Source organism: Pelobates fuscus, chromosome 3 (assembly GCF_036172605.1).
Source record: "Pelobates fuscus isolate aPelFus1 chromosome 3, aPelFus1.pri, whole genome shotgun sequence".
NCBI lineage: Eukaryota > Metazoa > Chordata > Amphibia > Anura > Pelobatidae > Pelobates > Pelobates fuscus.
The window spans coordinates 58,965,497-58,990,629 of NC_086319.1; the positions used below are offsets into that span (position 1 = coordinate 58,965,497).

A 25,133-nucleotide genomic window follows, 5' to 3' on the forward strand; every position below is an offset into this window, starting at 1 on the left:
GCATAGCTATCTGGGTTACTACAATTCACATAGAAATACCGAATTTCGGTGTTCGGTTAACCTTGTACAATTAGGAACCAGGCGACGGACGGCTCAGTGGTGTTCGTGCAACTAAGTGTCCGTTTACAGTTCCATAGTTTGAGCGCTGAACACCGCTGGCCGTTCGGGAGTTAAAATGGCCGCTGCCACGTGTTCGGCAAACGAACAAAGGCCACCCAGCGTTCATCAATTAAGCTGCGGTTAACCGCAGCTTCTGGGCGGTCAATTGACGGCACACTCCATCTTCTAGGTGGTCCCTCGTACGGTAGTTGGTTCGGTAGATAAAATCTACCGAACACCCTGGCAGAAAGCACGAATAAACCTTTCGGCAGGGGAAATAAACCTTTTTCAAGTCTGGTCCATAGTCCAAAGGGAGCAGGCGAGCAACCAGGCTTCTCCAGCTCACAGTGGCGAAGTTGGTTTCGCCACAACATCCATGTCTCGTTCCCTTTTCCCATCCCTCCCAGCCATAGGTTTAACTTGAAATCACCGGCAATGCTGCAAAAGATTGCCCATGTGTCTCATCCCTACCCAGCCCTTCCATGTGTCTCATTCTCCCCCAGATCCACCATGCGTCTCACACACACCCATTCCCTACATGTGTCTCATTTTCCTCCAGCCCCTCCATGAATCTCATTTTCCATCCAGATCTTCCATGTGTCTCAATTCCACCCCAGCTCTTCCATATGTCTCAATTCCAATCCCAGTCCTTTCTATTTCTCTCAATTCCCCCCAGTCCCTTCCATGTGTCTCAATTCTCCCAGTCCCTTCCATGTGTCTCAATTCCCCCTCCTAGTCCCTTTCATACATCTCAATCCCCCACATCCCTTGCATATGTCTCAATTCTGCCTCCCAGTCACTTTCATGTGACTCAATCCCCACCAGTCCCTTCCATGTGTCTCAATTCTCCTCTCCAGTCCCTTCCATGTGTCTCAATTCCACCCCAGTCCATTCCATGTATCGCAATTCCCCCCATCCCTAACATGTGTCTCAGTTCCTTCCCAATCCTTTCCATGTGTCTTGATTCCCCACAAGTCATTCCATGTGTCTCAGTCCCCTCCCATCCCTTCCATTTGTCTCAAACCACCCCAAGTCCCTTTCATGTGTCTCAATCCCCCCCACAGTCCCTTCCATGTGTCTCAATTTCCCCTTGTCCCTTCAGTGTCTCAAATCCCCCGAGTCCCTTCCATGTGTCTCAATTCCCCCTCCTAGTCTCTTCCATACGTCTCAATCCCCCACATCCCTTTCATATGTCTCAATTTCGACTCCCAGTCCCTTCCATGTGCCTCAATTCTCCACATCGCTTCCATGTGTCTCAATCCCCACCAGTCCCCTCCATGTGTCTCAATTATCCTCTCCAGTTCTTTCCATGTGTCTCAATTCCACCCCAATCCCTTCCATGTTTCTCAGTCCCCTCCCGTCCCTTCCATGTGTCTTAATGCCCCCCTAGTCTTTTCCATGTGTCTCAATTCCTCCCCAATTCCTTCCATGTGTCTCGATTCCCCACAGGACATCCCATGTGTCTCAACTCTGCCCCCATTCCCTTCTATGTGTCTCAGTCCCCTTCCGTCCTTTCCATGTGTCTCAATCTCCCCAAGTCTTCTTTCATGTGTCTAAATTCCCTCTCAGTCTCTTCCATGTGTATTAATTTCCCTCCCAGTCCCTTCCATGTTTCTCAATTTCCTCTTGTCCCTTCCGTGTGTCTCAATTCTCCCTAGTCCTTTGAATGTGTCTCAAGTCCCCTCACAGTCCTTTCAATGTCTCTCAATTCCCCCAGTCTATTCCATGTGTCTCAATTTACCCCCCAGTCCCTTCCATGTCTCTCAATTCCCCCAGTCCCTTTCTTGTGTCTCGATTCCCCCTCCTAGTCCCTTTGATACATCTCAATCCCCCACATCCCTTCCATATTTCTCAATTCCCCCACATCCCTTCCATGTGTCTCAATTCCCCCAGTCCTTTCCATGTGTATTGATTCTCCCTCCTAGTCCCTTTTATACATCTCAATCCCCCACATCCCTTTCATGTGTCTCAAACCCCCACCAGTCCCTTCCATGTGTCTCAATCCTCACCAGTCCCTTCCATATGTCTCAATTCTCCTTTCCAGTCCCTTCCATGTGTTTCAACCCCCAGTCCCTTCCATGTGCCTCAATCCCCACAGACCCTTCCATGTGTCACAATTCCTCTCCTCTGTCCCTTTCATGTGTTTCAATTGTTCCCAGTCTCTTCCATGTTTCTCAATCCCCCCAATTCTTTCTATGTGTTTCAATTCCCCCCACCCCTTCCATTTGTCTCAATTGCCCCCCAGTCCCTTTCATATGTCTTAATTCCCACCAGTCCTTTCCATGTGTCTCCCCCAATCTCCCTCTGTACCTGCTATGCATACTCTCTACTATTCATGAAGCGTGGCTAAGCGGACCGCGGTACCTGATCTGACAGGATGTGTTCTCCGTGATCTACATACGATCTGCTTAGCCAAGCTACATGCAATGACCGGCAGTGCTGTGCACTCCCTTCCTGCAGGTCACCCAATGACCACGTGGTGCAACTGTGAAGTTATACCAGCACATTGTTGCAGGGGTCAACAAGGCAGCTGGGCCCTATGAAATGTCGGGCCCAGTCATAACTGTGATACCTGCATCCATGGTAGTTTCGCCACTCCTCCAGGCCATTCCCAGCCATTCCTCTGTCTCTCCATCTCCAACACATCTCTCTCTCTCCCCATCCTATGATCACTCCCACCCTCCTTAAACGGCTATTACTCCAACTCATGCATTCTTCTCTGTAACCTCCTATCACTCAGAACCATGCCTTCCATCCACACTCCTATCACTCCCACACCTAACTTCTCTCCCCATTCTTATCACTCCCAGCATCCCAATTCACCCATTCCACACCTTAAAAAACAAAGTAACCTCTCGCTCACAGCTTTCTAAAAAAATATTCCTGGGTGCACAGCCTAATGAAATGTGCAGAGCATGCCTATGATGTAGATGTTTGCATAACTATTATATATAAATATCATTCAAGAAAGAGCACACTTGTAATCTTGTAAATTAAATTTAACATCTACCACTTGAAAAATACAAATCATTTTATTTTTCAAAATATAATTACAGGAAGTAAACTGTAATGTTTTGGCCCCAGCCATGGACCTTCGTCAGACATATATGGTTGTTGCTAAAATGTTGCAGTAAATTTATTTCTAATTAGATCGTATTAAAGTTATGTACATAGTTCTATGTTTTCCAATTGTGGTAAGATCAAAAAGAGATATAAATCTCCCCGGCAGAGATGTGAGAGACTGATTTGCTTTAGGCAATCTTTTTTCTTTTTAAACGTGCCTTCTGATGTGCATGTTTTATGCACTGCTTATATTTGAGTTCAGCATACGTGCCTCCAGAAAACCTTAGTGAACAGGTTCTAGAGTTAAAAACACTCTAAATTAGGTTATATCCAGAAGAAAGGTAGATATAAAAATTAAATCCAAAATGAAACGTCACATTCAACTGCTGGAAAAAATTGAAAAAGGGAAACAAATCATATTTGTAGTGACAATGGTGAATATTTGAAATTATCAGTCAGTGGAGACTTGCCCATAGTAAGACTTAGGGAAGTGCTGTGCCAGATAACTGCCACAAAATTGAAGATTATGCTAGCGCTAGTGTACTTATAATCTTAATTTTAATAATGACAGGAGGCGAGTATTTTGCTTAACTCTCTTTACTAAAACTCCATAGCAGTAAAGAAAGTGAATAAACGTTTTAACCAATCAAAATGCAAATAGGGAGTATATTATTTCAGTCAACAGGCTCCTCCCCCTCTTTCGAAAGCGAACATCGGAACAGGGAAGAAAATAGTCATAAAGTCTGTAACGAACATCCGTAATGGAATCCAACGGGAATGATGAACTTCTTGGGTTGATTAGGAAGAAAAAATAGGCACCAACCGGAGAAATTCCGATGCTTGGTCTTTATATGATGAGAAATATCGTTATGGTCATGCCGTAGATGTTCCAACTTCTTTCACACTTAAACTGAAAAGAGAATATGAGAAAGGTTAGGCACCGGTCTTGAAACTGTTTGTAGTCATGACAGTGATCCATCGGATTACATTGGAATAATTTAATTTGTATATTCAGTGTATAGACTACTAGTAGTTAAATAGGCTAATGACAACAGTGACTACCTTATGAACATAAGATTCAAGGAGTTATGAAGAAAAACAGAAGAATGAAGAAATGTAGAGAAGTATGATTAGAGTATGAATAGAGTAGTTCCCCTCCTCCCGGGTGGGAAGGGTGGGAAAATACTCGCCTCCTGTCATTATTAAAATTAAGATTATAAGTACACTAGCGCTAGCATAATCTTCAATTTTATCACATGACAGGAGGCTTCATATTTTGCATTTTTAACGCTGTAGAATCAGAGACATGGCAGCACTGGAATTCGGACGGAAATAGAAGGTGCGGAATGTAGATTCCCTAGACCAATCAGCGGAGCGTAGGATATCCGTTAAGGAGGCACCCGCCATGAAGGCTGAGGATGCTGCTGCTCCACGTACTGAGTGGGCTCCGAATGTAGTGTCCACACCGGCTAGCGATAGTAACCATCGAACCCATCTTGCTAGGGTGGTGGAAGTGATGGGGACATGTGGTCTGACGTATGATACTAGGAGTTGACCTGATGGTGTAGACCGAAGAGGTAGGGTGGTTTCCACGTACTGTTGTAGTGTGGAGACAACGCAGAGTTGCGGTTCTGTGGGGAAGAAAGGATAAAACACAGATGTGGAGTCCGTCTTAGTGCGGCGAGATATCCGGAATGTAACTCCTTCTGGAGAGATTGAGAAAGCGTCTATGTCCAGTGCTCGTATGTCTGACACTCTGCGGAAGGAGACCAGGCAGAGCAAGACTGTGAGTTTTGCTGATAATTGACGGAGGGAGAGTCTGTCGTTAGTTGGCCAGTCTTTCAGGAATCGGAGGATTACGTCGACGTCCCAGAATTGAGAGTATTTGGGCCCTGGGGGACGTTGTAATCGAATGCCTCTCAGGAGTCGGCATACAAGTGGTTCTTTGCCAACTGGAATCCCTTGTATGGGGACGTGGGCCGCTGAAATAGCTGAGCGAATTACATTAAGTGATCTGTAAGAACGTCCTAATGAGAAAAGGTGAGATAGGAAGTTCAAAATGGCTGAAACAGGGGCCGTAAATGGATCGAAGTTCCGTTCCAGACACCAAGTGGACCAGGAATTCCAGGCGGATAGATAGCATCTTCTGGTTCCGGGTGCCCATGAGTCCCATAGCAGTTCTTTAGCAGCCTGCGATAGTTCGCCGACTTGCCAGGAGCCCCTGAAAGCGTCCAAACCACCAGATGGATCTGTTAGAATGTATTGATGATGAGGTAGTAGAAGGGGATCGTGGCATGATAGAGCTAGGAGATCTGGGAACCATGGTTGTCCCCTCCATAGTGGAGTGATGAGTACTAGTGAGGTTTGCTGATTCTTCAGATAGTGTATGGTCCTCGCTATCATGGCGAAGGGAGGGAAGGCGTAGGCTCCTGTGATCGGCCAAGGTTGTAGGAATGCATCCACTGCTGCGCTCTCCGGGTCCGGGAGCCAGCTGAAGTATAATTTCGTTTGTCTGTTGTTGCGGGACGCAAACAGGTCCAAGTGGAGTGGACCTAGGCGTTCCGCAATGCAGCTGAAGATTTGTGGATCTAGTTTCCAGTCGCTGGTGTCCCGCCAGTGGCGTGAGAACAAATCCGCCGTGAGGTTTGTCTCTCCTGGGAGGTATTCCGCCGTGAGGGAGATGTTGCGGGGTAGGCAAAAGTCGAAAATTTCTTTTGTAATTTCTGATAGGAGACGTGAGCGGGCTCCTCCTAGGCGGTTGATGTAACGGACTGCGGAAATGTTGTCCATCCGGAGTAGGATGCAACAGTCCGACTTGTCCTTTGCTAGGCTTCGGATCGCGAAAGACCCGGCTAGGAGTTCTAGGCAGTTTATATGTAAGTTGAGGTCTTGGGATGTCCAAGCACCTCCTGTCGATATATTTACGCTCGTCGCTCCCCATCCCCAGAGGCTGGCGTCTGATTCTAATATCATGTCGGGAGCTTTCCCGAAGATGGCTCGGCCGTTCCATGCTTCCATGCTGTCCAGCCACCATCTGAGTTCGTCTCTGACTTCCTCTGTCATCGGGACCGGCTGATCGTATGAGGGGTTTTCCCTGAGAAAGGAAGCTTTGAGGCGTTGCATTGCCCTGTAGTGAAGTGGACCTGGAAATATAGCTTGAATGGAGGCCGAGAGAAGCCCTACGATGCGTGCGAGGGTGCGGAGTGGAATGGTGTGGGAGCGGATGGCCCTGCGTAATTCCTTGCGAATGGCTGAGATTTTTGCCGTCGGTAGCCGTAGAGTGCTGGAGGTGGAATCTATCTCGAATCCCAGAAATTGAACTGTTTGTGATGGGGAGATAGCTGATTTTTGAAAGTTCACTGTGAAGCCCAGGGATGATAGGAGATCCGTGGTGTAGCGTGTGTGTTGTATCAGTCTGAGTCTGTCTGAGCAGAACAGAAGGAGGTCGTCCAGGTATATAATGCAACGAATGCCTTGAGCTCGAAGATGTGCGACCACGGGTTTCAGCAGTTTGGTGAAACACCAAGGGGCCGAACTGAGGCCGAAGGGGAGGCACGTGAATTGCCAGGGACGGCCTTGCCAATGGAAACGAAGGTATTGTCTGCAGGATTGATGGACGGGTACTGATAGATACGCGTCCTTGAGATCCAGTCTCGTGAACCAATCCTTGTCTTGTAGGAGGTCTCTTAACAGATGTATGCCTTCCATCTTGAAATGGTTGTAAGTGACGTATTGGTTGAGTTGTCGTAGGTTTATGACTGGTCGTAGATCGCCCGTTTTCTTCTTGACTAAGAAGATGTTGCTGAAGAAACCTCGAGGTTCGGACGCGGGTTCTATCGCGCCTTTTGAGTATAGGGTTTGTAGTTCTTCGTTGATGAGAGATTTGTCTGTTCTTGAGCAGTTGATGGGACGTGGTATTTCCGTCTGTCGGGGTTGGTCTACGAAGTCTATGACGTAGCCTCGTACTGTCTGTAGGATCCATGCGTCCGTGGATATTGAAGTCCATTCCTGGAAGAAAAGAGATATGCGACCTGCTGTATGCATTGGAAGGGAAACATGAGTGAATTGGTTGCTTACCTGCGGAGAAACGTGCTCTGCCTCGAGTGCGTGGTCCGCGACCTCTGTCTGCGCCTCGTGTGTAGGAAGATGGTCGGTATCCCATCTCTGGGTAAAAGGGCTGTGGTCTTGTAGCTCTGGGGCCTGAGGGCCAGAAGCGGCTGGCAGCACGGCCCCTTTGGCGGCCAGCCCGTCCAAAAACACCCCTAGAGGGGTTTTGTCTAAAGACTCTTCTCATTGATGATTGAGCCTTGTTCAGGGATGTGTAGACGTTAACATGTCTGCTTAATTCTTTGAGAAATTGTTCTCCGAAAAGCTTGCCCTGTGCCATAGGACCTAACTCCTTGGTGCCCAACTCCACCAATTTCCCGTCAATGCGGAGAAGTGCTGCTTTGCGTCGCTCAGATGATAAGGCGACATTGTCATTACCCACAAAACAAAAGCACCTTTGTGCCCATTCCCGCACGTCATGCGCCCATTCGCGCACCATAGTAGGGTCAAATTGATCGGCTTTGGCTAGAGCGTCATCAGCCAAGTACATAATTCTGGATAGTGGTCCCACCGAGTCCAGAAGTTTATCTTGAACCCCTCTAAACCCTTTTTCCACGCCTTTTCGTGGGTCACGGCCACCTCGTGACATAAAAGTTGTCATCACTTGGTCAAATTCTGGCGTGTCCGCCACGTGGTCGGGTAGAAAAGGCCTTGGGCATTCTGACCTCAAACGGTTGCGGACCGTTTTGTCCATGGGCTTTCGTAGCCAGAGGTGCATAAACCTCGCTAGGTGGTCAGGAGGTGTCCAATCGCTTGAGCGAGGGTGTCTAATTTTTCTTGGGTCAAAAAGTTTTTGTCCCAGTGGGTCAAGGATGGTGTCTTCATCCTCTTGCGGGTTATCCGCATTATCTTGGTCTTGGGGTTCTCCCATGAATGTGTGTTGCGGAAAAAATGATTGGGATCCGGAGTCTGAACCCCAACCACCTTCATTAGAGTTTGAGTCGTCCGCTTGCCATTCATCTAAAATGGCCATGGGTTTAGTTTGGGACTGCTCTTCATCCGAAGAGTAGTCGTGTTGGGGATTCGTGATGGTGGCAGAAATGGGTTTAGCGCGTTTAGCGGGGTTTTTACTTTTATGTGAGGGGTCTTTTTCGCCTTTCCACTGGCGTTTGCCCGTGAGAGTTTCAGGGCTTTTGTGAGATTCTTGTGCATCAGAATCGGAGTCATGGCGGGATGGGTGGGCTTTAGATGGTTTCCTCTTGTCGGAGCCAGAGGCCATCATCTTGGAGAGGACTTTCTCCATTGAGGCAGAAACGGCCTCGTTCACCATATTTTGGAGATCTGTGGTTTGAGAGGTCTCCATGGTGTCTGGGTATATGATTGGCACAGGGCGTGGTAGAGGTCAGTCTGCTGTATTTTAGTCGATATAGACTGTAGTAATATCGCTATGCAATACCCCAGCAGGGTGCAATAACGTAAATTTTGTATAGTAGTACAATCGGGACCCCAGCAGGGTTATTAGAATAAATAATAATAATAATAAAACCGAGTACCCCAGCAGGGTCTAGACGGTATAGTAACTGGTCAGATGTAAGCCAGATAACCCCAGCAGGGTTGTAATAAAATGATACCCCAGCAGGGTATGAGTAGTGGTATATTGGAGATTAAGCTCCAGCAGGATAGTAATCCGATTTATATAATCACCCCAGCAGGGTGTATAATGTCCAATGTAACCACTAGGCCCCAGCAGGGCAAATAGACCACTTGTTGGGATTTTAAATGTATTCTGGGCCTCACCCAGTATGACAGAGGTGGCCACAAAGCGACCTCCTTAGCAGCACAATATATAGGGCAGCACCCCAGTCAGGCACAGGTTAATACCTGATGTGCCTTTAAACAGCTTGAGTGACTGACCTCTTGTAGCAGACTGTAGGAAGGCTTGCAGTGTCCGTTGAACTTGCCGTTCTGAGGTTTCGCGGCAATTTGCTGCGGTCCTAAAATGGCGGGCGTAATCTCGCGAGACGCGGGATTAAAAATGGCCGCCGCGAGAAGGAAGCCGCGGCTGAAATAGGGCCGCGGAAAACGCGGCGGAAAATAGCCTCCGAGCGGCGGCAAGGTGGGGAAAAAAGAAGGATGCAGGGAAAAACCCAAGCAGAAAGGAGAGAGGTAAACTACCACTAGGGTGAAGTAACCCCGGTGGTACTAAACATAGGATAGATAGTAGAATAAAAACGGTTTAGAGACTACAGAAAATAGCAGAACTATATAGATAATGAAAAGTTAGATAATAAAATAGTATATATGAGGAAAAAAGGTAAATAAAACATTCACATGAGGTAAAATAGGGAAGAGCCAAAAACTCTGACCTGTCTGCGATGGAGCAGTAAAGAAAGAGGGGGAGGAGCCTGTTGACTGAAATAATATACTCCCTATTTGCATTTTGATTGGTTAAAACGTTTATTCACTTTCTTTACTGCTATGGAGTTTTAGTAAAGAGAGTTAAGCAAAATATGAAGCCTCCTGTCATGTGATAAAATTATTAGCTAAAAAGGATGCCTATTATAAGTGCCCAGATAAATTAATTTATTGCTATGGTTATTATGATAATTACCATGATACAAAACCTTGGGGACCACATACTTTCAAAGAGAACTGATAACTAAATGTGTAACAGTTTTATTTGCCTTTTACAGGGTTATTTATTAAGGCAAGAATTGTCAGGAATGCAAAGTGAATTCAAATTGAAGTTCAAAATTAAAGGGACACTACAGTCACCAAAACAAGTTCAGCTTAATGAAGCAGTTTTTGTGTGTGTGTACATAATGCCTCTCGAGTTTCACTGTTCAATTTACTGCCATTTAGGAGTTAAATCACTTTTGTTTCTGTTTACGCAGCCCTAATCAAGCCTTCCTGGTCTGTGACTGATACACCCTGCAGGAAAACAAAATGGTTGCATGTTCAATCAGATGTACCTAACTTTAAAGATTTTTATCTCCTGCAATGTAAATTGAACTTTAATTATATAGAAGAGGCCGCTGCAGGGTCTAGGAAGCTACTATCAGAGCAAGAGATAAGGAATTCTAAATTAAACAGAATTTGCAATAAAGAAATTGTAAAGATTAGATGACTCTTTACAGGAAGTGTTTATGAAGGATGTGTAAGTCACATGCAGGGAGGTGTGCCTAAGGTTGCATAAACAAAGGGATTTAACTCCTAAATTGCAGAGAATTGAGCAGGGAGACTGCAGGGGCATGATGTGTACATCAGAACTACTTAATCAAGCTAAAGTTCTTTTAGAGATTATAGAGTCCCTTTAAGGCCAAACAGCTTCATTGGAAACATTCTCCAAGTTAGCTATTCTTCTACTTTGGCCTAAAATCTGAAATTCCCATTGACATTCTCACTTAAGTGAATAACTCTGTAAATGTGTATTATGACAGTTAGAACTTCCCTTTCTCTTCTGATTAATAATGACTGATGGCAGACTGGCAGTGTTGTTTAGGAGAAATCGCCAGTCTAGAGTATAGACCACAAACATGCTTAGTTTTCTCCTGGAACTGACGTTTAATGCAGCTAGATTTCAGCATGGTTAGAAAATTAAACCTGGCCAAAACATTTTTCTCAAAAATAGAATCATTTTTTTTCCTTCTGTCACTCACTTCTCACTTGAAATGTGAATAAAATAAACATTTTGTGACTGCATACTCCATAGAGACTAAGAAATAGAAATAACATTACATCATGTGTAATTGTCATCTGTTTAGATCACTTTAGATTATCCACTTCTAAACAGATTATTAAGAAAATAAAAAATGTAAATAATCTATCATTCGACATCCTTGTTACAAAGAAAAAAAATAACTAATTGTAGTGTAAGCACCCAAACTACACTGTGTAGTCAGGGTTCAACATTTCCACTCACCCTCTAGCTATTGGCAAGTGGAAATTCATCTTTGGCAAAGTGTGTCGTCGACCCAACTGATTGTACATCTCTTCAATTCTACTTGATAACTGCAGTGTATATAACATGGGTCCTCAAACTCCGCCCCCCCCCCCCAGATGTTGCTGAACTACAACTCCCATGATTCTCTGGCTATCTATGTAATTCAAAGAATCATGGGAGTTGTAGTTCAGCAACATTTGGGGGGCCGGAGTTTGAGGACCCATGGTATATAACAATGGAAGCCCCCATATCTCCTTTTTTTAATTCTCCCACCCATCAAGCATTCACTGTGACCGTGTTTCGTGAAAAGTTTGTCTTTTTGACGCTTCTCAGAGTGCACAGAAGTTACATGATCCCCTAGCACTGAAAGCAGGGGACCAGAAGTTAAACATTGTTTAGAGACTGTAGAAATTTGCCATTCAACTACTAAAAACTAACTTTGCTGACACGAGCTCTTTAGTGTGTGGAGAGAACTTCAAAGGGTGCAACACACATTCTGCTAGGCGCCCTGACAGATTCGTAGGGAAGAAAGATCAAGAGAAGGTTTCACTCTCCTGGTTTCACTCTCCTAAATATGCAGATACACGTAAAAAAGATAAGGGATTATCATTGTGAGCTTAATAACGTATTTAACCGCTATCTTCAATGTGATTAACTTTTTAACCATGTTTTATTGAATTTGAAAATTTTGTTTGTGTTGCTGTTGAATATCTTGCAAGGCGCGGACAGCTGTCAACATTCTTCCTTCTGCTTCTTATTCTTCTGATCAGGTGTAGATGAAAGTATGAGCTCAGCAAGAAACAGACAATACAATTACTGTAGTTGCAAAGCGAGTAACTAGGATTTTCTGTTATGTTCTCGTTGTTATTAACTGTTTGTTGGTGTGAATCATTTGTTTGTCATCTATGTTTTATTTATGCACTATGACTATTTTTGTTCATAATAAATATTCCTTTATTAAATTCTGCCTTTTACTGGCAAATAATCCCCTTTACCTGAAGAGACCTAATAGTAATTTAATTTAATAGTATTTGATGATTGCATAGATATTTTCCTAACGTATGTTTGTGTTTTTTTTTTTTTAATCTAATTTGCTTGTAGGAAGTAAAGATTCCCCATTTATAATTTGCATCGATGGTGGCAGTTTGCTATACTAGAGTTAAAGGGTCACTCCAGACTCCTAAACAACTTTAGCTTGCTGAAAAGCTTTATGTGTCAAGAGAGTGTCTTCTTTTTTTCATTTTGCAAAAAGTGCAGATTTCAATAAAACCTTGTTACACCCCCTTGGCATTCAAGCAGACAACATGTAATGTTACTTCCTGGTTTTGTTTGCTCAGTGCAACTGATTTCAAGAGGCAGCAATTGCCCAGAACACCTGACTTACAAATACTTTTCATTGAGCTAAATTTTGAAGTCTGTGATTGGACAGCCACAGAAAGTCTGGGCGGGGTTATTAGGAGAGAGCTTGCAAAGGGAGAAAACAAGAGAACTGCAGATTTTGCAAGCTGATTTTAGATATACCCTGCAATAGAAAAAAATACATAATTAAATGCATGCAAGTTTTCGTTTGGGGTATATAGTCGTGATTTTTATTTATTTTGTATTTGGCCAGTGGAGTGTCCCTTTAAGTGTCGGTGGTGTTAAGTGGAACTGTATCATTATTTTTTACCTAATGCAGCCAAATAGTGTTTTTTTTTAACTTATGACACCAAATACTTATTGTAGCAAACTCACCCCTTTAAGGGAGTTTGCCATGAGTTTTTGGAGGGGGCTGCTTGCCCTCCTCCTGCCCTGTGACTATGGCCCCTGGGATGTATTGCCCTTTAAGAAACTTATTTGGGCATAATGGATTTTTATTGTGCCGCTGCTGGCCCTTTAACTCACAGGGAAAGGATCTGTACTTTAAAACTGGCTCTTCGGATGCAGCCGAAGATCCGAAGTAGTCGAAGTGGCCGCCATTCGAAAACTGAACACGTGGCGGCGGCCATTTTATTTTAGCCAAACGCAGTCAGTGGTGTTTTGCCGTCGAGTTCATGGAACTAAAATCGGATACTCGATGGCACGAACACCACTGAAGTTTTACCTTCCCTGGAACTAATTGATTCGACAATTTGAACACCGTTCGACAATTCGAACGCTGTTCGACAATTCGTTCTACAATTTGAACGTCTGTCGTTCGTCTGTTTGAACTGACTTTAACATGGGAAATAGACCGGCCGCACAACTCAAATCTCTGGAACTGTTTTAGGCATGAAAATGTGCATGCGTGCGGTCGGTCAAAATATGACTTCCAGCTAACTCCTGAACGGCTGAACAGATTTGAACAAAATTTGGATATGTTGTTCCCATAATTATGCTGTATCTAATAATGCAAGTGTGAATGTGAATGTGATGTATAGTTTTAAAGTTATATAAAGTGGGTAAAAATGTGTGTTTAAACTGTACGGCTAATAATGTTACCTCTCAGGCTAGGGGGAGGGGATGTGTGGGATGTTACCAGTTAGCGATTGGATGGTTACTGATTGTTTGTGGGTGTCTCCCTTGCATGGAAGAATTGCATAAAAGCAGAGTATGTGTCATTAAACCTCAGTTCTACTTCACCCTCAATTTGGAGTCCTGTCTCTTATTAGGGGAATCAGCTACAAGGGATTGCTATGCTCGTCATGCTCTCTTGTTATAATCACTACTAAGCTCTTTTAAGAACTTGTTCCTGCGTTACTCTCTTGGAGGAGAGGTTCACCCACTGGAGCCTGGTCGTAGGTCCAGGGTGGGTAGGAGACGGCAAGACCCCAACCAAGGTGCGGCGGTTCGGGAGGTCTGCAGTGGTTATGGTGTCTGGCGGAGTGCTTGGAGCCCTCAGGTAGCACTAAGAGCATCCATCAACGGAGGTACCCAGTCGGGGTGCCAGGCGATCTGTTACACATATGTTTTTCAAATGACAGGAAAACATATAACACAATAATTATAGTTTCTCAAACAATAGGAAAGGCAATAATAAGGAGTCTATCTACTAAAGGCTAAATGACTGTGTACTAAATTAGGAAAACCATTCACTTTTGTATTGCGCCACTCGGACTGTAAAATCAAGGCATTGTTCACCATATTATATAGTATACATACCAATGGCGAGATTTAGCAGAGTAAGCTTCGAATGAGCCTGAATTTTGAATAGATTTCAGCCAACCAAAGGTGCCACATGGCTGCAAACTGGATTAGGATGGTTAAAACTCTGGCTCTGATGCCTAAGATTTAAAAATCTGAACTATTTGCATGGTGGCAGCACTAGCAGTGGAAAGGTTACGTTCTGTGGCCACATTAAAACGTATAAAGTTGATTTAAGTCCACATTAGTATAAGGGAGGTTTTAAACCTCCCCTATGTGCCCATCAACCATTGACACAATAGTATCCCCCATTTTCTCCTCACCCATGATGGCTGATGTGGGTGTTCAAAAATAAAGAAGGTGGTTGACATGACAATGTCTGTTCTAACAGAGAAGATATTTTACTGTGGGGTAAATCAATTATAAAAAATTAATATATACACAATAAACAGACGTTCAGTGCTGCTAAAACATTAGCAATCTCCAAATATTAAAGAACCACTCTGGGCACCATGATAACTTCATCTCAATGCGAGAACTTCCTGATCACCATCTTACCTTAAGAGGTTAAACCCAGGGCCGGATTAGGAGCCAACTGGGTTTGGTGCTGACAATTATGACGGGCCTAATTACAGAATCTTATTGACAGAAAATACTAAACCAATTATACCTCCCAAGAGTCATGTATCTGGTGAAGGTGGTGCTGTAGGAAAACTCACATGATATAGCTTTCAGAAAACACAAGCTGCCTGCCAATCATGCAGGATGACCAATCAAGGGCATACTGTGCAGATAGCAACCTGAGCTTGTCATAAATGCATCTAATGATGCGCTAGCTCTATACTTTCTAAGCACTCGCTGGTCCACTCCTCTCCTAAAATTCTTAACAGCAGGCAGAAGCTCCTCTTATATAACCTGGTATAGAGAAAAAAGTGTATGTAGTGAGTGTAGAAGAAAGGGAATATGCCACAGTGTTAGAGAGACTGAAGCAGCAAGTGCATTTGCATAGTGTGCAAAGTCAGCTTAACCTTAACTAATTTCATTGTCAGCCAGTCCACACCAGTTTTGTTTCCCTACATCCCTCTTAAGTTTCCATACTTAAGCAAGAGCATGTAAAGAGTAGTAAAAATATATATATATATATATTTACAAAAATATGTATATAGACATATTTAGTTTTTTTTATATATATCAATGAGCCTACTCAATAGGCATGGACCTGAAGCTGCATCTCCATCAGCCCCTTTTTAATCCAGCCCTGGTTAAACCATTTACAAAGAGTTTAACCCAAAGCTGTGAAGATGGTGCCAGTCAGCTCATCTCCTTGTCATCCTGCAAAGTCTGAGGCTTCATTGAGAAAGCTTCGGACTTGGTGCTAACGATAGGCTGAGATCATCAACTGCTGTCTTCACAGCTGTTTAATGTAAGTCAGAGACCAGGACCTTCTTTCACCATAACAAATTAATTGAGATGAAGTAGTCATGGTGCCCGAAGAGGTCTTTTAACTTTTGTGTGACCTGAATTTGTTTAGAAATTGTAGTTTTGGGTTGTAGCAGTCAGAGTGGGTGTGGTATTACTGTGTAAAGAAGGAAGAGACACAGACTTTCAAAATGTGTCCAACCCTTAGGCAATCAAATCATCTGGCAATTGTACGATTTATAGTAAGAAACAAAGACAATTGCTGGATAAGTGTTGTGCATATACAAGTTAATCCTTTGAGTGCTGGGGGTTCATGTGTTTTTTCGCTTGAAAAACAAGGACAAATTTCATAAACAGTTTAGACATGATTCTTGTAATCAACTCCGATTTAAAATGTGGAAAATAATATATTGTGTTTTTTGAGAATTTCTGTTCATTGATAGTTCATTTGAGGTGGATAGGTTTGATGAAATGTCCATTTATAAATAAAGACTTTGGAATGAAACAAGCTGAAGACAGTATGAGGCAATAGTTTTTTAGCTAAAAAGACACTAAGCACTCTAACCTCTATATCTTATAAAAGATAAAATTAGATTAGGGACTACTGTATATTCGCATGCGGGACAAAGCTCAATAAGAAGACAGAGCTATCTCGGTCAAGCGTTGTCAGCTCCACAGCTGTCACTGGGAATGGTTGTGGGGAAAAAGGCATTTTCAATATAGACTTCTAGGATCTTCCTTAGACACCTGTGTTATACGCTTGTGCATGTGCGAGAGAACAGCACCGACTTGGGCTCCAGGCAGATGAATTGGCAGGAGCTAAAGCGGTTTCCATGGCTGCGGCTGTGAGCAACATCTTCAGGTAACTAAAACCTACCTTTTGCTGCATCCCTGGGCCACCACATTGTTTAAGCAGTGATATCACTATTGGGAGTAGTTGCGAAATATTCAAATAACCCAGAAGATGACAAAACCATTTTAATTTCTCCTGTTCTCTGTATGCTTTCTCTATGTGGAAAGCCAGGTGGAAAGGATAGAGTTTGTAACATGGCTGACAAAGAGCTAAGATGGAGGCTCTCAGTTGTAGGAAAAAGGGATGTGTATTTCTAGCTGTAATTTAATTTTTGAAACCTCACAAATATAGATATTTTTAAATATAACATTAATTAATAAACGTATTGTTAAAAATCATGGGAAGTGGCAGTCCCTTTAAAATCTCTGCAAATTATTTTACCTAACACATTTAAAAGCAAGAGCTGATTTTATTTATTTATTTACTTCTGCATGCATTTATGTGTTTATTTATTTATATAACATTCCTCTAAACAAATCTTAAAAAAAAACACACACACACACACACATCTGTTAGATGATTTTACACAACGGATTCCAGATGTCTTGCATATCCCCGATCTGCACTTTTAACAACTACATTTTACTTTTGTTGGACTTTGAAATTCCCAATACACATCTTAAAATCGAGCAGTGGGCGTTCATTAGCTAACACTCCAGCTGTTGATGGATTAACACTCTCATCAATCGCAGCTATTGAGGCAAAATAATAAGATGAAGTTGACATCAGACAAGGAAATTGTAGGCTGTCCAATTATGCAGTCCAATTTAGAGATTAGTATAAAAAAGCACAACATGAAAATTTAATTTTGTTTTTTTTTCTGCCCCAAAAAGAGTTGGATATTTTCTCTTTCATGAATGCTGTCCAAACAATATTTACAGAAACATATTAAAGAGGAGTGGAGTAAAGCCAAACATTATCTCCTACAAGTCAGAGCTGTAAGACAACTGCTAGGATCATATGCCAAAAGTACTAATTTTAAACAACTGATCCCAGAAAATGTTCAATGGCTTATAAACTATAATCAAATGTGGATTTGTGCTGCTCTATATATTGCAGCCTTGTTCTTGACTACTTTGTGTTAGTTGTATCAGAGTACTCTAACTGGTTGCATTGGATATCAACCAACCATAGAACACTGAGGGATATGTTTCACTTTTACAGACTGGTCCAAAGGACTGGGCACTTTTTAGCCCTATCATCCTCTCTTTGCAAGGGGATAGGGTATCCCCTGGCTTCATTAAAGGAGCACTACAGTACCAGGAAAACAAACTCGCTTTGCTGGCACTATGAGTCCACCCCTCCCTCAGGGCCCACCTCCCGCCTACCTTAATTCAACGCCGGGGTCGCTCAGCGCTGGTGACCTTTCCTCCACCTGCTGATGTCAGCTCGGGATGCGCATTGGCTCAATGCTTTCTTATGGACGTTAGCGTGTCCTCAATGCGATCTTCGCATTGAGGATCATGGAAGCGCCCTCTAGTGGCTTTCAGGGATAAAACTAGGGGCACCTGGCACCGAGACCACTTCATTGAGCTAAAGTTGTCTGGGTGCCTATAGTGGTCCTTTAACCCTTAAAGGCCATTTTGCCCTCTACCTCAAAGTGTATAAGGTGGAGGATAGGATAAAGGCCACTCATTAGGCCCTACCATTGATATTCTGGATATCTACCCTCCATGCCCATGGGATAAAGGAATGGAGAGGTCATATGCTTCTCTGGTTATAATGTGGTCTAATGGACTTCTTTTTAGTAATTTATTAACTGTTGAAATAGTCACTTGGTGTAATGAACTATGCTTAGAAGAACTGTAATCACTATCACTCCCTCTCCTATGTACACTCCCTCACAAGCCTCTACACCAGCAACCCTTTTTCCCTGCCCAATGCACCCTTTTAACCAGCCGGAGTGACTTAGTCTTCCCAATGGGAGCTACTGTCAATTCTTACGGCTACCTTCAGTGCCTCATCACGGTCGCTTTAACACCTTTGGACCCCTTTCCCAAAGCGCTAATAGGGAACTTCTTGGAGAGTAATAATTAATAATCAAAACAAAATTAATAAACAAATGAATAAAAATAGGAAAATCATTCATTAAAGGGACACCATAGTCACCAAAACTACTTTATTTTAATGAAGCAGTTTTGGTTTATAGATCATGCCCCGACAGTCTCACTGCTCAATTCTCTGCCATTTAAGAGTTAAATCATGTTGTTTAGCCTTAGTCACACCTCCCTGCATATGACTTGCACTGCCTTCCTAAACACTTCCTTTAAAGAGTCATCTAATGCTTACACTTCCTTTATTGAAAATTCTGTCTAATCTTATCTCCTGCTCTGTTACCAGCTTGCTAGACCCTACAGGAGCCTTCTGTATGCAATTTAAGTTCAATTTACAGAACAGGGGATAACGACTTTTAAAGTAAGTTACATCTGATTGAAAATGAAACCATTTTGTTTTCATGCGGCCTGTGTCAGTCGGAGCCAGGGGAGGTGTGGCTAGGGCCGCATACACAGAAACAAAATTGATTTAACTCCTAAATGGCAAGGATTTGAGCAGTGAAACTTCAGAGGCATGGCCTTTACACCAAAATTGCTCCATTAAGCTTGTTATTTTGGTGACTATAGTATCCCTTTACGTTGAGGGAAGACGAGAGCAAAATGATGTCACAGGTTTATGTCACCAATACATGTAAAGAAGTGATCAAGGGAATAAACAGTCAGTTTTTTGATCAAATCATTGTTGCTTTATAGCATCTATCATCCTTGTATCTATTCCAGACTTCTGATCTTGATGCTATCCAGACCATAATTTTGTTTTATCATGCGTTTGAGCTTTTTTACTACACATCCACTCCCCTAATGAGAGAAGTCTCTGTGTATGTAAATACTGACTAGTATTTTTATAATCACTTAAATATTAAGTACATCATGAACATGTAATAACATAACTTGCCTAGTCCATGATCAAAAAACTGGTTAATTTCTTTTGCATAATTAACTACAAAAACTGACATGTCAGAGACGGCCCTGCCTCTAGGTATTTTTTGGTACAGGTCTATTCACAAAAATGTTGGTTAAACTACGCAAGATTTTCTCTCAGTTCAATCTTGATAAATACAATGTTCATTAACATAAATGTGGCTTCACTGGAAATTGTTTTATATTATGCAAATCAGAAATGAAATATTAAATCGCCTCATGTATTATTTTACTTAAAACTGTATACAGTATACACATTTAAAGCACAAAAATATAAAACTATAGATGTTGTGCAGTGACACCTAGTGTTCAGTCTCGTAACTAAATAATAGCGTGTTAATTATAAAATGAGTTGTTTTAATTTTCTTGATCAATATGTTTTCTTATTTTTTTTAATTTCCAGATAGAAATTGGCACAGTTTTGCCTGTTGTGAATAGACCGATCATTTCTCCAGAGCAGATTCCAGAAGAAGCAGAGGAGGAGGAAGAATCAACACCAAAATTAATCGATGGCTCTTCACCACAGGGACCCTTGTCTCCTGGAGTCCTTGTTCCAGAAACAAGTGGAGGTTAGTGCCATAAAATATTTCCATGTTTTTGTTTTTTTTCAACAAAACACACTTTTTATTTTGCATATGCATATCTATTAGTCGGCACACTATTTTCTACCAATGTTTTGTTTAGTTTTTTTGCAGTTTAATGAAATTATTTATTTTCTTTAAAAAGCAACAATCAGCTCTTATAATGATTTTTGGACAACATCTCCACAATTGACATGTGATAAAAATAATTTGTCCCACTTTCGATGTCACCACCTTTTTTCTACAGTCCCTCTTTCCCCCACCAATTTGTGCTGTTTTCTATTATGGTATCAGTTTCCAAATCTAGTTTGCCCATCTTCCCCGCTTTGCTAATGTTCCTCCTTACACAATATTCCATATTCATTTCTGCTCTTCTCTGATCAATATTAACTGTTCTTCTTGAAAAGTGAGGTACTCCCTGCTTCTACTCTGATGTCTGCATTACGAATGTACTAATAATAGCTTCAAGCTATTTTTCTGATCAAGATATCACAGCACATCAGGTATCTAAATGGATAGCCAAGAAATTGAGCATCCTGAATTGATGGGTACTCGGTATGGAATATTAAATTGGGCCTCCTGGATTGATGGGTGTTTAGTAGAGAAACAAACAAAAGTGTAATTTCAGAGACCTCTTAGTGCCCCTGATGGTATATATACCATAGAATATGCGTCTTCCAATCACTTTGGTAATTGTTGCACTTTCCGCTTTTCATTTTACTTATTAGTGGTTTGTTTTCTCCTGAAAAGGACACTGTAAGCACCGAGACCAGATCATCTCAATGAAGTGATCCCGACAGTTTTGCTCCTGCAATGTAAAACATTGCACACCTCCCCTGGCTGTTACCCTGACAGCTACTAGATGGCTCTTCTATTTCCAAAGTTGTTTTTTTGATATTAAACATTCTCACACATTGTATGAGGACATTGAATGTCCAATCAATGCTTCTCTATGAGAAGCATTTATTTGGATGAGCCTATTGACATCAGCTGAGGTGGATCAGGCTGCAGAGAAGTAGCTGTCTTGGTGTTTAATTACAAATGAGTAAAGTGTTCTTTTAATTGATTATTTGACTAAAAATAGGACCCCTGAAATATAAAGGCAAATCTAACAACTTGGGGCAAAAACATGTTTATGGTGTAGTGTTTCTCGGGTTCGTTCCAGCTACCTGACATTGATAACTAATATATATGTGATTGTAATTGAGATGCTGTCACAAGTTAAATACGTAATATGTACCCAAAAACGTTTTGACAAAGCTACAACAGTGTTTAATTACAGGACCCCTGAAATATAAAGGCAAATCTAACAACTTGGGGCAAAAACATGTTTATGGTGTAGTGTTTCTCGGGTTCGTTCCAGCTACCTGACATTGATAACTAATATATATGTGATTGTAATTGAGATGCTGTCACAAGTTAAATACGTAATATGTACCCAAAAACGTTTTGACAAAGCTACAACAGTGTTTAATTACAGGACCCCTGAAATATAAAGGCAAATCTAACAACTTGGGGCAAAAACATGTTTATGGTGTAGTGTTTCTCGGGTTCGTTCCAGCTACCTGACATTGATAACTAATATATATGTGATTGTAATTGAGAAGCTGTCACAAGTTAAATACGTAATATATACCCAAAAACGTTTTGACAAAGCTACAACAGTGTTTAATTACAAATGAGTAAAGTGTTCTTTTAATTGATTATTTGACTAAAAATAGGACCCCTGAAATATAAAGGCAAATCTAACAACTTGGGGCAAAAACATGTTTATGGTGTAGTGTTTCTCGGGTTCGTTCCAGCTACCTGGCATTGATAACTAATATATATGTGATTGTAATTGAGAAGCTGTCACAAGTTAAATACGTAATATGTACCCAAAAACGTTTTGCTGCTACAACATTGGTATGAATGTACCACAACTTTTCTGGGCTTAATGAAGGCTAATTAAGTTTATAAATTGTCCAATACTATATTTGCATATATATAAATATAATTCATTTTAAAAAATGGGATAGCACCGCTCCTTCAGTGTTTTAGGAAATTTCCCTCTAGTCTTTGTTCTTACAAATAATTCGTATTTATACAGTCCGAGGATGGACATTTTCTGTCTTGATTTTCTGTAGTTGACTTGCATCTTAGACTGCAAGATGTGTCCTTTTCCACCAGTGTTTGACAGCAGTATTAATGGTCAAGAACCTTGTCACTAACTTGATGTGTTTTATAAACTCATCCAGATTAAGACTAGTTCCATTTCTACATTACCTTTACCTCATTATATGTCATATAAAGAATTAGACATATGTAGCCCAAACGTAGTGTATTTTAGTGTCTATGCAGACCTTTACTTTTTCAGAGTCACTAACTCTGCTGGCATTAATGATCAGGGATGTGTGATAATGCCAAGATTCAGTTTCTATATCCTTTGCTACATTTACCACTTGTATACATTATCAGGTTTATTCACTACAGTGAGAAATCAAAGTGGATTTCAAACTTAAGGCTGAAGTAGCTGACCTGGAAGCCTCGCCGACCTAGAGAATGTTTCCATCACAGCTATTTTATCCTGAATTTGAAATTCACTTTGAATTTTCATTGCACTGAACAGCTCTTTATAAGCAAAAAAATAAATAAAAAAGAGTTATCTGTGCACTAGCCCAAATCCTTATGCATATTTAAATAAATGAGGGTTGTTTAGTAACTCCAATGGCCATTAGACCTTGAGCTTCAGGCAAAGATATCTCTAAAGAGACAGAGATGGGTATTTTTTATATCCACTCCTACATACTTATTAACCCTTAATAGGGAAGACATGGGATGTGTGGCAGCATTGTAACATGACTGTGTGATACAAAAGTGAATTCAAATACACAAAAATAAGTCCTGCGCTCAAACTCCCACTACTCCTGGGCGGCAGCAACGACCATAGCACACATCAGCCCCAATACATACAATACAAGCAAAGAAAAAAAGAGTTACCTGCACATTAGCCCAAATCCCAATGCAGATTTAAATAAATGGAGGTTACATAGTGACTTCAATGGCCAATAGATGTAAGCCCACCTGTCACGTCAATATGAATGTTGTAAAATGTGAATTTAGTGTAGTTGTCTACTGAGTTCAAATGTAGATTGTTATCGGACGATTTGAAAATTCCTGACTTCTGACGCAGTGGATCGTATAATACAGACTCGCAAGTAAAACAGATGCCACGGCCTAGATCCCTAGCTGCGATATGTCATATTTTCCTATTTCAAAGCTTTCTACTAACCCCATAATTACAATTAAAGTTACAAGTGGGAATGGGTTGGGACTCCTATGGTTTAACATCAGGATGGTTTTGCATCTTTATGACATGTTTTTGCTTTGCAAATAAAAAAGTATTTCAACAATTCAATAATATATAAGTCAAATATTAGATGCACATTATTTCCATAAGAAAAACATTGTCAAATTTCAAATGTTTTCATTTTTGGGAGATAATTTTGTCCATCCATAGCTCTAATAGTCACCTTAACAGGGCATTCTATGCACTGTAACAACCTAGTCTCATTTAATAGAATAGGATTGAAAAGTTTTACAGACACTTACATGATTGGCAAAAATTGCGGCAGGTATAAATATTTATTTTCTTTGATGGCAAATTGTGTAAGTCCCTATATCAACTGTGCTTGACCAAATGTTGTCTAGGTAGCCTCGAAGAATACCGTGCAATGATCTGTTCACAAAATTGTAAACAGGTATGTGAATAAACTGATGGCAGCTGCTATTTGTGTATTGAACTGCACTATTGATTAGATTTTTATAGTGGAACTGTGCCTGGCTGAGTTACATATTTCAGAAAATCATGTTGCCCAGGAGATATTGGGATCGGAAATAATTCTGTAACATTCGTTCTGGTGAATTTGGAATATCAGTGATTTCAGCATCCAAACCAATCTACAGCACCAGAATTGGAAATTTATCAATGATTGCATGGTGGTCGATGATAAACTGAATGTATGTGGCAGGATGCAGGTTCTCAAATTCCTGAGTGGGGATTATACCACTCAGGGCCTTATCTAAGAGCTGATTGGAGGCTCTATCCTTGTGAGTGTATACGTTTTCTTCACATAATTAAAATATAGAACATACTGGGTTGCACTATTGGTTTTTCCTTTCTGCTTATATTTTACATGAGATGCCAATAACAGAACTCCCTACCTCAACCAAAACCTAATTTATTTGAACGCCAAGGAGGACTTCTGACTACACTAAAGCATCACCTTAACAAAGGCTTATAAAACCCTTGTTTTATTCCTCTGGGACTTTTTAAGTATATCACTTCTTGGTTTTACCACATATATATATATATATATATATATATATATATATATATATATAAATAGAGATGATTTAGGCACTCACCCTTAGAAAACTTTTGATTATCTTGCCTTAGGTGCTGCCAACGTCAGGAACATGTAGCCAAAGATGAAATAGGAGCACTCAAAAGGACTTTTTCTGTGTATTTAATGTGGTAAAAAAAGTTTACAACAAAGTGTAACGCATCAAATTAATCGACGTTTCGACCCCTAAGGGTCTTTTTCAAGATCGAAGATATACATATACATCCATACTTATTTCAATGTATACTTGAGCAAATCAGTTTTTTCTTGTTTTCTACCTATTGTTTTCCCTTGGATTGTTAGGGTATCTAATTAACAGAATCTGCTGCCATTTGAGTGAGCGCTGTATCTCCCCCTCTCTTTGTTTTTTTTAAATCCAGGCTAAGAGTTGAGCCTGTCGGATTTCAGTCATCCGGCAGAGATCGGCCCAGCTGAAATCTGGACCAAATTCATGCTTGTTCGGGGCCTGGATTACAAAATCCAGACATTGCTGAATTCCATATTTTACAGTCCTTATGGTCCCGTATGCATTTGCCTCATTCGGTTCAGGACCTTTCGGACTTTGTGAAAACCCTCTTAGTTAAAATGTATTGTATATTTTTATTCATTATATATATAACACATTAAAAATTGTTTCACTCCCAGTGTACGGTGATCCATAATTAT

At 41.3% G+C, this 25,133-nt stretch overlaps 1 protein-coding gene across 1 annotated transcript in view; it reads left to right on the forward strand.

Annotated features, from left to right (window-relative positions):
- Positions 1-25,133, forward strand: part of EPYC (epiphycan) — a 48,174-nt gene that overhangs the window by 8,536 nt on the left and 14,505 nt on the right. The window contains exon 3 of the mRNA XM_063447120.1: positions 19,905-20,070. Within this exon, the coding sequence (XP_063303190.1) occupies positions 19,905-20,070 (166 nt within the window). The remainder of the gene's footprint in view (positions 1-19,904; positions 20,071-25,133) is intronic.